Source organism: Agelaius tricolor, unplaced genomic scaffold, assembly GCF_023055355.1.
Source record: "Agelaius tricolor isolate 1412-34295 unplaced genomic scaffold, bAgeTri1.0.p SCAF_1, whole genome shotgun sequence".
Taxonomy (NCBI): Eukaryota; Metazoa; Chordata; class Aves; order Passeriformes; family Icteridae; genus Agelaius; species Agelaius tricolor.
The window spans coordinates 91,559,381-91,573,586 of record NW_027269261.1 but is presented as its reverse complement, the minus strand read 5'-3'; the positions used below and the strand labels follow the sequence as shown (position 1 = coordinate 91,573,586).

At 36.8% G+C, this 14,206-nt stretch overlaps 1 protein-coding gene across 4 annotated transcripts in view; it reads right to left on the bottom strand.

Moving 5' to 3' along the window:
- Positions 1-10,771: 10,771 nt before the first annotated feature.
- SYNCRIP (synaptotagmin binding cytoplasmic RNA interacting protein) overlaps positions 10,772-14,206 on the bottom strand; it is a 26,760-nt gene continuing 23,325 nt past the window's right edge. For all 4 annotated transcript variants that reach the window (XM_071443517.1, XM_071443527.1, XM_071443538.1 and 1 more), the window contains exon 12: positions 10,772-14,206. This exon is cut by the window's right edge. In XM_071443517.1, the coding sequence (XP_071299618.1) occupies positions 14,182-14,206 (25 nt within the window). In that variant the 3' untranslated portion in view covers positions 10,772-14,181.

The window sequence follows — 14,206 nt, the reverse complement described above, 5'->3', positions numbered from 1 at the left end:
AAAGATCACTGGTCTGCACGCTTGCAGGGAATGACAGAGACTTACAAGTTGTGTTGTTTGTTTAGAAGCAGATCTAGAAAGCAATTAAAATTAAGGGGAAAGGCTAAGAAGTTTCAATTATAACACACCACTCAAAATTAATATATTTTTTAACAGAATGTAAAATACAGTTCTGTTAGAAAACCTGAAATTACTTACTAAGCTGTGTTTAGGACTAAAAATACCAGTCAGAATAAAGACTTGCAGTGCAAAAACAAGAAAGACAAGGAGACTGGAACAATGCTCTGCAAAACAGGGGGGTGCTGAGGAGCACTGAGTGTGTTGGAATTTCACTGGGACAAGGTCCACTGGGAAGAACAAAGAAAGCCAAAACAAAAAACAGGCAATGTACTAGAGTCAGTTTTGCCTTGAAGAACTTGTAACTCTCAAGGAGAAAGTAAAAAGATGCAGAGACAGACTGGTGTATAGAGTGGTTTTCTTCAACTTGTTAACATAGAAAGGAATTTTATGAAGAAATTCTATCACAGACAAGACACTGGAGAGAATTTAGATATTAGAGATGAAAATAATTTGTTTGGTTGCAAACTACTATTTATGGGACATTAAAAAATAGAGCAGTAAGTTGCAAGATGTAGAAATTGACTACAACACAATAAGAAATAGAGGCCTGCAGGAATATGTGCAAAAAAGAGGAGAACTAAATGTATACAGGTAACACTGGAAAATTGTTAAAATAAATTATAATTATGATTTATGGTGACATTTGGCAAAGTTGTACTCCCTAGAAATTTTATCTTCATTCACCTGAGCAAAAAAACCAGGTTTTTGGATATGCAACTTAAGTAAAGTTGGTAAATTGGTTGTATGTGCAAAGGAAAGATCTGGCAAACCTAAATTCTTTGAAAAATGTAGGCTGATCAGGGAGGAATGAGGGAATGTCAAGATGGATGTTAGGAATTTGTAAGAAAATGCTTGTGAAAGAACTAAGGAGCTGTACTCATGCAAACCGTTAAAACAATGCCTGAGCACATATCTAAGAGCTCAGTCAAAATGAAAATTAATCTGTTGACTTACTGTGGGGATAAAGAAAAGCTTGCCCTGGACACAAACTGTGAAAATATCTATGTCAGGTCCTGAAGGGAATTCCTGCTTAACAGCCATGGTCAGTGGGGAAAATTTTCAAGGAGGGAGTTCAAGGATGAACTTGAGCCAGAATCCCTTGATTTCAGCTGAATTAAAAAGCATCAAGATAATCCTGTTAGATGATGTGTTTCTGGTAAATAATTACAAACTGTTGCAGCACCTACACCTCAGAACTATGGTGAGACCTGAAGAATTTAAAGCTAGTTAGGTTTTTCATCATAGATACACACTGGACTCATGGAACAACTGTGTTGGATCAGCAAAAGTTCAGCTGGGTGAACATCCTGTTGATAATGGCTATCAGGGGATACATACCTAGGAAAAAGCTATAAAAGCATGGCAAGAATATAATAATAAGTTCCTGGAACTCTGATTCATAGTCTTGGGGATATCCTGAGAGAGAATTTATTTCCTAAGTTTCAAGTTGCTTTTGAAGAATGAGAAACTTTAACATCCATAAAAATCATGCAAGGAGTTCCACCCCTTGCACTTGTGTGAGTGAAGATAGAGCTCTCCAAACATTCATGTGTTTATTAGAGATGGTGAAAAATCATTCCCTACTCAGCACAATTGCTGCTTATCATTTTACCAAAGTGCTTTGGTCACCTGAGAAAACTGTCTTTTCTAAAATTAAGATTCCTGCTCCAGTGACTTGTCCTTTACATAAGAACACTTTTGTACCTTTTATCATCTTTGTTCTCCTTTTCCTTTTCCAATTTTATTATCTCCTCTGTTGTGTAGCAGTGAGTAGGGACAGGGTGCAACATAAGGAACAAAACTGCTAAGAAAATAGCATTCAAAATTATTTTTATTAGACCTAGTGCCTTCTTAAATAGTTTGATTTTTTTGCCCTGCTTCTAGAGTATTTTAACATTTTTGTCAGTGAAGATTTATGATCCTTTTTCCTCATTTGGATACAACTCTCATTTCTGATGGATTCATTTTTTCCACCTTAAAAGAAAAACAGTGAAAAAAATCCCAACCTAAAGCCTTCACATACTCAGGAGATTCTAATCAACAGGCAGAAGGCATTAAAAGTGGAAAAAAGACTAACTGTAACTACAGGTTGCTGTTGCAAGGCAGCTAGTATCCAAGAAGGCTTTCTGTGGATACTTAACATGACCATGTAAACCCAGACCCAGTGATGAGATCTGCAAGATCAGGCTTCTTGTGGTGACTGGTGAGCTGGTATCCTGGAGCCCACTGCTTTTAGCTTCTGTGGACACAGCAACAAATTCCTAGAGTGTTTTTGTCAGGTCAGAATTCCACAGAGATATTTTTAGTTCAAGCAACCAGTTACTCTGACAACATGAAGTATGTAAAAGCAGCATAGGTTAAAAGTTAAACAACATAAATTGTCACTTTGCAAAGGTTATTTTGCTTACGTGCTTACATCTTTCATCAGACACTTCATAGGAACTGTTACAGAGCCAGTTTTATAACCAGGATATTGTTTTGTTTACCATTTGTTGGCTGAGGACACATGGAATCAATCTGGTATTTTCTTCCTTTTAAATGACATATGGGAAAAACTGAAGTATTTACAGAATGGTTAAAGAGAACATCACATAAATGTTACATTTCCCTAGCAAGAATATTGAATATATGACAAAAAGCAAAAAAAATCTGATTCTGTGGAAACAGGCATGATGCACAAGGTGATACTACAAGAGCCCCTGGACAGAGGGCTGTTCCTCCTCATATTTATGGATGAGTCCTAAGGCTTTTTGAAAACAGCTTTTTGGAGCGCTTGGACAGCTTGCCCATATCTTACATATTGTGTAGGATACCTGGAGCATACAGCTCTGTGGTAGAGCTCCACTGCAAGAGGAATATGATTGTTTTAATGAGAGTTTGAGAAGTGGATCTCAGTACCATGCCTTCTGCAAGGCCAGGCTTCCTTACACTCATGATTGATCAATCCTTACAGCTGATCAATGCTGTCTATCAAAGAGGTACCTAAGTTCCTGGAGGTATCCCAAGCTTTTTTTGCCATCCAATATGCTGGTATATCTGATAGAAAAAAAGGCATATATTATTACATAGCACTTCCCCTCTAGCACTGGCATTAATAGTGCTTCTGCAGAAGCAGATGGTCCCTCTGTGGGTCTACCAGCAGACAAGGAAAAGGCACAAACTGAAATCAAGAAGCAAGGACTATTTGAAAAACTTTGGTGAATACTGCAAAACTCCACTGAAGTTTTGCTTTGCTTTTTATTTTCTGTTTTATTTAAGTAAACTAGCATTCTAGCTAGGAAAGGATTGGAGTTAATAAGGTCTGATACCATGTAGGGAACTATTATTACCACTCTGTATTTTTCTGAAACTCAATAAATTGATTTGTGACTGAATTACTTGCTACTATATAAGCGACCTAGCTTACCTTTGTACAAAAGAATCACAAAACAAACTGCCTAAAACACCAGGCAGTAAGTTTTTCCTCTTTCACAGAAACATATTTTAAAGTATATATTAATAAAGGAACATTTTAATATGAAAATCAGTTTACTATCCTTTCTATCAAACTTTAAGGAATAACACTTTCTTCCCCTTAAGACACTGTGAATCTTCCAGTCCAGTCTCAAGTTTGGATGTTCTCTGTAGGTCGTTTGTAGTATTTTCACCACCACCACCACCTCAGAACCTGCACGTGAAGACTGAGGTCTTTGGGATTTCAAGAGATGCTTAAACATAGCTCTTAATGCAACACAAAGAACTTGGATGCTGCAGGTAGACCTCAAGTTGGGGTCACTGCAGTTCAGATGCAAGAGGGAAGGTTTTTTTTTCCTGAAGAAAGTAGATTTGCTTCAGAAGATAATCAAAACAGAAAGGATTATCTAATATCATCCAGGTTCCTAGCAGACCATATAATGAGGATGAGTAGAAAATTCTCCACTTACCATACCACCATTCAGCTTAGATGCAGTAAATTGTACATTAAGTACTAAGCTGTAACTGTAGAGTGGTGTTTTGTCCACATCCAGTGTGTTTCTGGGATAGATTATGATCAAGAAACTTGGGAGTACCAGCCAGTCTCAAATTCTGGAAAGCCCATGTATCTGATGTGTTCCTGGACCACTGCCCAGCTGTGTGCTCCCCTCTCCATTTTCCCCTTAGCTGTTAAGGCTGCAGAAGTAAAGCTACCCATGCAGTAATGACTAACTCTCCTTCCCCAAAGCCCAACCAAGGGCAAAAAGAACAGAGAAAGGACCAAACTGAAATCATGTATTATCTGGAGGGGCAGCCTTGACAGTGAAAAGACATGAATTTAGTACATTTAGTCCAAGGTGTCTTAGTTCAAAGCTGCTCACCTGAGTTTCACCAAGAACTCAGACCAGGCACCTATCTCTGCAAGTTCCTAATTTCACATTACTTCTACTTTCAGGCACATGCCCTTTTCCCAGTTTTCAGAGATGCTGCTCACCATGCTCACGCCTGCAGACAAAGTGACTTTTCCTGACTAAAAGCTCTCTATGAAAACAATCCTGTATATTCTCAGCACTAATGAACAACATACATTTATCCTCTTTTAACATTGATCCTCTTTTAACTCAGGAAGTAGAGACCGTGCTGGCAAACAACTTCCAAGTGTATTCTCCCCTATCACATTTCTTCTTCAGCCTCCTCCTACTTTCTGATGTGATACAGGCCTTAGCTTTAGAAAAAAAATTCCTTTTGTTCACTAAGGAAGTGTAACTCCTTGAACTAAGACATGTAGCCTAGACTCAAGGAAACAGAACATCTTCAAACAAAGTTCAGCAACCTCATACTGGTTCTTAAGTCTTCGTCTCTTGGGGTCCCAGAGGTATGCTTCCAAACACATACTGTTAATTTTAAGCACTTTCATTTCTGAGCAGCAGCCACTTTCAGGGTAGAATACACCTATATTTGGGTTCCTTGCACTACCAAGTCTTTAATGAAATAATTATCAGCCACTTCTCCCTCACAGGATGCTGAGCTTGTATTGCACTTTTCAAGAACAAATGTGACTCTGTACAAGGCACAGGTATACTTGGGAGCTCTTTGGGCCCATCCTAAACTTGAAGACTGCAGAGGCTGCTGAATTGGCATTGATTCACCCCAGCTTTACAAGTGAAACACCTATTCTCACTTTGTGCCCTGCATTGAGACATTCAAATCAAGACTTCAAATGCAAACTTTGCTAGGAACTTGGCATTTCCTCAAGCATCACTCAATTATGAGGCATCATCGGACCTTATTAAAAGTGTTTCTCAACTACCCTACTTTTACCCACCCTCTAAGGGATTATTAAGAGCAGTGAATGGTAAATGTGTTATACCATTGAAAGGAGATGGAAGAACTCCTTACCTACGTGGGGAAAGGTCTGCCTTTGGAATATGTGTATCAGATATTCAAGGCTGGCTCTTACTTCCCCCTCTAGACAAGGCCATTAGTTCATCACTTCCAAGCAGCAATTTTACAAATACCAGCTCTAGGACATCACTCACTTCTCTGAAGAGGACATTTGAAATAGCATTAGGCATAGTAACAGTGATTTTTTCCAACGTTTTTCTATTTTGCTGTGTTTAAAACCTCCTCTCTTACAGAGATACAATTTTCTTTTGAAATATGTGTCAAGATAAAGTGGCCCTGATGATTATAACAGCCAGGACTGGATATTCTTACCTTCTGACATATAATCCAAGGGCCCTGTCTGCTTTTGACCTGGTGTTTCCATCTGGCCAAGATCCATCACCTGACATTCCCCAGCTGTGGCTGCTACATGGTACCTGGCTAGAGTGTACCTACCTTCCACAGGAAAAGGACAGACAGGTTAGAGGCAGGTAAGATTCTACAAAGCTGTAACATAGCTAAATGAACTTGTTGTATGTTGTGGTTTGCCAGGTTATTTGCCTATTTTTATTTTAATCCTAGATTAGAAACTTGCCAGTAATGTAGTTCAGGCAGATTTGATGGCTGTCTTTTGCCCACAGGGGGAGGACTTTTTCAAACTGTTTCATTTCTTTCCCTTTTCTCAGGAAGAAAATAATATGCTTTCTTAAGAGCTTTCCAAAATGGGGAATTGATGATGATTGTGATGATGTGACCAGTCCTAGGCCAACCAGTTAAATACAAGGCAAACCCCTTGGTACTCATCTGAGGAGGAACTCCCCGGATGTCAACATTGCTTGAGAAAGAACAGAGGTATTTACAGAAGACCCTGCAAGTTTTTCTTTTCAGTGACACTTTTTGCCCTTCCAGATGTCTAAGTCATGACATGTCTGCTCTTTCTTAACATGAACATTAACCACAATTTTAGTTCATTTGCAAAACTTGAGATCTCTCTACATTACTTTTACCATGTAGCAGAAATGCAGAAATTCCAAGATTATCACATTAATCTCACCTGCCCCATATCTAAGAATTCCAACACCTCTTCCTAAACATCTTTCAGGGTCAGAGGATATGGGTATGGAGGGGGGATGTTTGTGTTTTGTTTTCTGTGGGTTAGTTGTGTCTCCACCCCACCCACCCCCCAGTAGTATATGCATTTTTGCTAACTACAGGTATTCTAAGATTGGCCCTCCTGTTAAACAGGTTCAGTCTTTCTCAACAGAGTCAAAAAAATATCTTGATTCTAAAATGCATGCTTTAGTTATGGGGTCTAACTACAGCCAGCCATCTGAACTTAAAACCAGAATTGCTAAGTTATTCTATCTTGAACTGCATTAAGAATTTGAATTATACATGTTTTAATATTCATGTATTAAAAAAGAAAAAGAATTCTTCACAAGGATTTAGAAACTTGTAATACACACTATGCATGACCGTCTCTTGTTCTTCCAGAGACTAAATAAATTGGAGTTGACCATCATCTACTTGCAGCTGTACTAGTTATTATTGTAGCTGTTCTTTACTAGCTCCACAGTAAAACTCCAGAAGCATTTTAGCACTCTTTAATACCACATAATCTGCTTTAGTACAGGCCATCACTGAAGGCAGTTTGTGCACACCTTGTTGAGATGTGACCACTACCTGTTATATCTCAATGCCACCTGTACCTGCATGGGGGGTACACCTTCATGCACCTCAAACTCCATTACACACTGGCAGGCTTCACTTGCCAAAAAGCTTAGTTAGCAATGTTTTTTCACTATTCATCTGTATACTCCACTTCACTCACCACTCAATGAAAGCAGTACTTTTTAGAAATATTACACTTGAGGCAATAAACTTTTAATGTTTATATAATGCCATTAAGAAAACAAAATTCTTTACTTGCTAGTAGAAACCTGTACTAATTTCAACAGCTAACCTAAGAAAACACCAATGAGCTCAAATTAACCTCTAGGGTCTCAGACTTACTGATCAGCTCAGGACATATGAATATTAAGATCATTTTCTTGGATAGAAACATGGCCACCTGAACAAACCAAACTTCAGGTTAGTGTAATATTAAGCAAAAATGCAAACTGCCATTTATTACACCATTCCCACTGTAAGGTCACCTCCATGCAAACCCAAGCTGAAAACACCATACTAAATCCCATGGATTTACGACCTTACAGATCCGTTCTTAAATGGAAGATCGATCTCACTGGAGTTATCCCCATAATGAATTGGTTTTTTTTTTCCTGAGAGGTTGTGTTAATATTACAAGAACGTAGTGGAGCAAGGCACTGCTAATGCTTGAAGCCACCTAAGCCTTGTTATACCATCAGGTCTTCCAATGAGAGAAGTTATGACCTGTCCCTTTGGGCCTAGTCTTCTGTTAGCATGAAACCCACATCATGTTTCTTCATCTGCAAACTCTGACAGATTTTAACAACATATATGCCAGCTTTCTTCAAAGCAGCTTTTAGGCATCTCACCAATTCAAAAGTAAGTGTAAATGTACAGTTACTTTTGTAACTGTAGATAACAAATACAGGACAGTTTCACTAGACTAGTTTAAGGCAGTTACACACTGATCACTTCCCAGTGAAAGACACATCAGTGACTGTCACTGAATGTTTGTCTTCTGCTAGAAGTATCAACTTAGGCACACACATGAAACTCAAAATTCTGTTGAAAACTGTGGATTGGAAACAGGTTGGCTTATCAAAACAACTATTTGTACTAGAAGAAAAAACATTTAATTGCAACATCCAAAGGAAGTCTTTGACCACAATTTGAAACAGGAACAATCCTTTAATAGCCACTTCGGCTTTCCAGATGCAGGGACTACGTATTTTTATCTGTCATCTCAAATACTGTAATGTTAAATCATCCTTGAATTGTAATACACATCTGCATAATGAAAAGATTACCTATAATTTATTTTATGCTAGCTCTCAACAGTGTTTTGTAATACAGCTTCATTTTAAAGTATGCTGACATTGCTTCTTAAGAAAAGCCCTGGTTTACTGATGGGGCATCTATAAATTTATCTTTGTCAAATTCCCAAGGAGGAAGCTTTTTAATCCCAAATTCATTACACTTAGTAATAGTACGTAGTAGTTATTTTTAAATAACCATTATGAGTGACAGAATTAGGTACATTCCTCATCTCACTGAAGAGAAAAAAAATCTGAAAACTGTTACTTTAGATGGTAGAACAATACCAAAAGCCTGACACTTGAAACCAGAAACTCAGGATCTGATACATTCCATTCCTGGCTTTCAATAGATGACTTGTGTTCATGTAAAAACCTTTAAACTACTATGATTACTAACCCATTAGTGTAAAAATAGATACTGAATTATCTATGAAGCATTTAAGATATGAAATATTTAACACTAAACAGTGTCAGATTACACTTAACATTCACTTAGCATTGAAGTGGACACACTAAAATTAAGAGTTAAAATGCACAACCTGGGTTAATCACTGCAGCTAAGGAATCAATTAAACAAGTGTACTGAAGTTGGATTTTAGGTACTGCAAGTCATTTAAGTACTGGAAAGTCTATTTTTACTTACCATTATCTTCTGTGCAGTCAAATGACAGACTATTCTACTGGCTGTGCAGCACAACTAAGAGTGCATTTCATAACTTCCTTAGTGCAAAGAAAACAAGGAGTAAGATTCCATGTCTTTCCTACATGTTAGCGACCAAAGCAAGTACAATAACCGTGCACAGGGAACTGTCACCAGTAATCAGCCAAATGAATCACTCTCAGACTATGGGGAATTAGATTTTTTGACACTCCAAGTTTTACCTAAATGACTGTTTGAATACAAGTGTCAGCTTTAGAGTGGACACCAAACTTCATGAACAATTACCTGAACTGAAATGTATTTTGTGATTCAAACATTAAATATTCAATCTGCATTTAAGTACCTGTTACCTACATGTTAGGACTGCATTTTCTAGACTTCACAGATGCTTTTATCTTTCTACTTAAAAAAAAAAAAAACCTTCTACCAGGTACCTGGAAGTCTGACCATCTAAAGAAGCTTTTGTGAAGAGAGCTTTAAATAAATCATATAACCCAGTTTATCCAGATGAGCTCACTGTGCAGCATCTGCTCAGGAGCTGGCCATTTAAAAATATGTATTTTGTGGAAAAACTAGTAACCAGTTATATATTGGCAAGAAAAAGTATAATTACATGAGAAAGTCACCCCTCTCCAGACTGGCAGTAAACTAACAACGTAGTCCTAGTGGCACTTTTCAACTCTCTTTTGTAACAATCTAGACAAAGGGGCATCTAAGCAGTGACTCTTTCCTCCCATGGATTTTTTAACATAAGGAAATTACACTTGCAAATCTTGACCAGATAACTGTGAAAATCAGGCTCCTGGAAAGATTTTAACATCAGAGCTTCTAGGAAGCATTGTTTATTTGTACTAGATGGCTGTAAAGTGACAGTAATTTATTCCTTCTTCCCCCACTACCTGTATTAAGGATCAAGGAATCTTCAGGTCAACTTCCTCTTCTGTTGCCACATCCCATTTTCCTCTGATAGAGCAAATGGCAAAGTACAACCTGGTGTTTCCTATACCCAACTAATTCAACTATTAGCCTCAGAGAAGAGATGTCATGTGCTCGTGTTGGAGTTAATTCAGCAAGACACTCCATAAAGACAGACTTTTATGTCCATTAAGTCCAAACAGTCATAAAGTCAGGAATCACAAGATTCAGGGCATGAACACAGACTCAAGATTGCACTTGACCCATTTCAATTGTCCAAAAACTGTCTTGTCACATTCACTGCCTCTCACATTGCCCACTTCAAAACTTGCTACTCCATTATAGGCAATTAGTATGTTCCATTAATATCTCACTAAGGTGAGGGAATAACAGTCTTAATGTTGTGCTGTGTGTCAATTTAAACACACTCTTTTGTGAAAATGTTCTGTGTGTTTATGCCTATGTTGCCTTTCAGTTTTATTTCTCAAAAAAAAAAAAAAAAGCCTCCCCTCACTGGCATATGGAAGCACTAAAATAATTGCTAGGCTGAACAGGAAAGTTAAGCCTCTGAAGAATAATCAAAGGCACAAGGGAATAAAAAGTTGCAGCCACGTATAATATTTCTATCCTGAAGTTGGGAATCCTGCTTTTAGAGGACACTACATTTATTTTAGACTATGTCATACCCCTCACCCCCAACAAGAACAGAATTAGTATTCCTTATTTTAGATTTTAAAGACAGTATTTACATAAGAGTTGTACAACGCAGAAATTCAGAAACTGATCTCAGTATCTTATTGTAATAACAGCCTTCCTCCAACAGTATAAACACAAACTTAAGTTCTGGGTCATAACAAATCTCCTCTTTAAAAACTGGAAAGAAAAAAAAAAGTACAGTTGCATGTCCTATATGAAAACTTTCAAACAAAAATGAGTATTAAAACAGGAGTATAATTTAAAAAGCTGTGTATTGGAGTGTTTATAAACCAGAAGTGTTAAGCAGCAGCAGTTTCCGGTTTCATATTAGACTTCAAATTTAGAAACATATTACAAACCAATGTGGAACTATACTACTTATGCACCTTTGCAGGTGTTTCAGTAAAGAAAGCCTCCTATAAGAATAAACAGAGGCAGCACATTATATTAAGTCAAAACTTGCCTTCAACATGCCAAAAAGAACTGTGTCATATGTTCATTTGTCACCAAAGCACCCCCTAAGAGATGCATTATTGCTGTAGAACATTTCAAGTTTACCAACACCCAAGTGCAACCAAACTGATGTTGTATGTATGCACTTGCCCATTCTCACCAGTATTTCCACTTAATGTTTTTTTTTCTTTAAACAATCAAATTTAAAGCTTTGAAAAATAACATTTTTTTGATTTTAGTTTTTTTTCCCACAATATTAATCACCACATGCAATTTAGTTTTCTGATAATTTTTCTAAAAAACTGCACCAATATCAGAACAGTGCAAATCATATTTAATTGTAAAAGTTATAATGGCTTGAGTTCATAATTGGAGGGAACACTGTCAGGATCTTGGTATTTTGCTCACTCACCATTGCTTGCATTCCATTAAAAACTTTCCTATCAATTTTGCTTGGTTTTTTTTTTTTCTTTAAATAGTCATCCCCCATGCTTTTATCAGAGCTGAAATTAGGGATTTAATCCACAATTTCAACAAACATAGTGCCTTAGTTGCAATGTTTTTATGCACTTCCATCTACAGTTACAATTCCATAAACGTATTATCCCCCGCAACACGTTTCCAGACTAAGAACTAGTCACTAGCACTTGTGATCCAACAAGTGTTTTAAGGTTTTCAGCAATGGAGAGATTTCTAGATTAAGAAATCTGAGGACTTTCCCTCTCCTACAGCCCCCAGTGTTTCATTTCATAGGAAGTTCAAAATTGGTTTCCACATCTTGACAGTGTTCCTTATAAAACCGTATGACAGTAAAAGTGCCAGTAGGCATGGCAACCTCTTTGAAGGGAGCATTTAAACTCCTTGGCACTGGGAATGCCAGCACCAAGGATTACATTGAAATTCAAAATTATACTTAAGGCTACAATTAGAAAACTCACTTTCCATAAGCCTAATTTCTCTAAGTAGATTTCAAAATTCAGAAGCTAATGCAACTGTTAAGTTTTACGCTCGAATTTGAGGAAGAAATTTCTTTTCTTTAGCAAGGGCAGTATATAAAACTCCGGTAGCAAATGTCTCTTAGGCATTGACTACTCATTTCACCATTGTTCACTTACTTTGTTTTAAAATTCAAAACTGGCAAGGCACATTTACATATTCCAATGAATACTTGACAATTTTTAATTACACTTTATGTCCCAGCTATCCCAGTAATTGACATACAACATACTAAAATGGTTTATTAAGATAACAAAAAAAAAAAAAAATCAATTAATGTGAAAACATACAGGCTATTGGCAACCACTATTCTAAAAATTATGTAAATACAAGTAAACATACTGAAATGTGTGCGATTCTAAGTTTTTAACCAGAAGATCTCTGTACTAACACACATTTATATTAATGACACATAAAAAAAATAAAAACTTTATTACAAAAATAAGTTACACTCGCCTCCAGCTTACAGTATAAAACAATTTTATTTGCAGGAATGCAAAATGATTGTTTGCCATGAGCATTTTCAACATATGACATGTCTAATTTTGTTAAAATTTGCATTTACTGGGGGAACTGGTGTGTATAAAACCTTAATTAGGTATAAGCTTCAATTTTCATTGTGGTGCCTATGGGTATGTAGTATAACTGCAGTATCCCTTTGTGAAGGGTGTTAAGGGAACTCTTTATGCCAAGTCCAAAGTATTTTATCTATCTTTTACCTATATGAAACTGGACTTGGCAAGGTTCTGTTTTTATTTCATCTTTTTTTAAGGGTTGTTCAATAGAGGATGCTTCACCACTGAACACTCACTGTCATCAAGGTGCTTTAGAAAATTAAAAACATAGCACAAATGATTGTACTCTACTCTACTCTACAGGTTATCATGATCTGCGTAAGAGAAATGGAAAGCTGATCCACATGTTTTTACAGTGATCAGCAATAAGAAATGCACTAATGAAAACATACCTTTTACCTAAAAAGCTAAACTACAGCCATATACTATTCTATGATTTATGAAAAACTTCAAAATATCCAAATGTCAGGCTTCACTGTACAGTTGTCAGTTTTAGTCTGACCTTTTATAAAGGGACACTGCAGTATTTAGTACAAGTTGCTGATGCACTTTTTTTGAACATCTGATGTCTTACAAAAGTAACATCTTGCTAAACTATTATACATCCAAATAACTACAATATCTGAAGAAGCAAGGCTGCTTTTTCAGCCACAAAATACGACAAAAGCAAGGCCTGTTATGATGGTCATGAGGAAGTCTTACAAAGCCTCTGGAACTAAAGGCAACTAAGAATGTTACATTTGGTATATTATAATCTTACCCTCATATCATATTAAACAAGCCTTGCTTTTATCTACAAAGATTTTCTATGTACAGTACAGACAGGGTATAGTTCAATCCTCTGCTACTGAGGTAGTTAACCAACCCTTTAAAAAAGGTTCTGAAAAGAACCACTATCTGGAATGCCTGACTAACCAGCTCTGATGATTACACCTGAAACTGCTGTATCTGAACACAATTCGTAAGTGATTACTAAATAGACAATCATGATTAACCTTCATGAGCAGAAATAAAATTTAAGGATACCAATGATGGTATTCATCTATACCACTGCAATAAAAATTTAAATGCAAGAATTTGTGAATACCACTTTTGGAATCCTTAACTAAGAAAACTTGGGGGAAAAATCTACTTAAAGCAGATTTTTTAAAGAACAACTTTATTCTTTATTAAAATACCATGCTAGACGTTAAGGATTTTGTTGAACACGTTGGGGAAATAGAGTAGCTTTAGTTTAATAACTTGCACTGCAGAGAAAACTGTTAAAGAAATCCATTTCAAAGTCCAAGTATTAGTTCAAATGTCCCATATTTGAATCCATGATCTTCGCAGGAAGGTCTTTTGCAACAGAATATGCTCCTATACAGCTGAGATACTTAAGGTTGCTTGATATCCTTACCATTACTCCACTGCAAGCTTCTGGTGTAATCCCACATAGCAAGTCAGTCTTCATTGTAACAGGTCAGGACCGGCCTCGACCCCTTTTC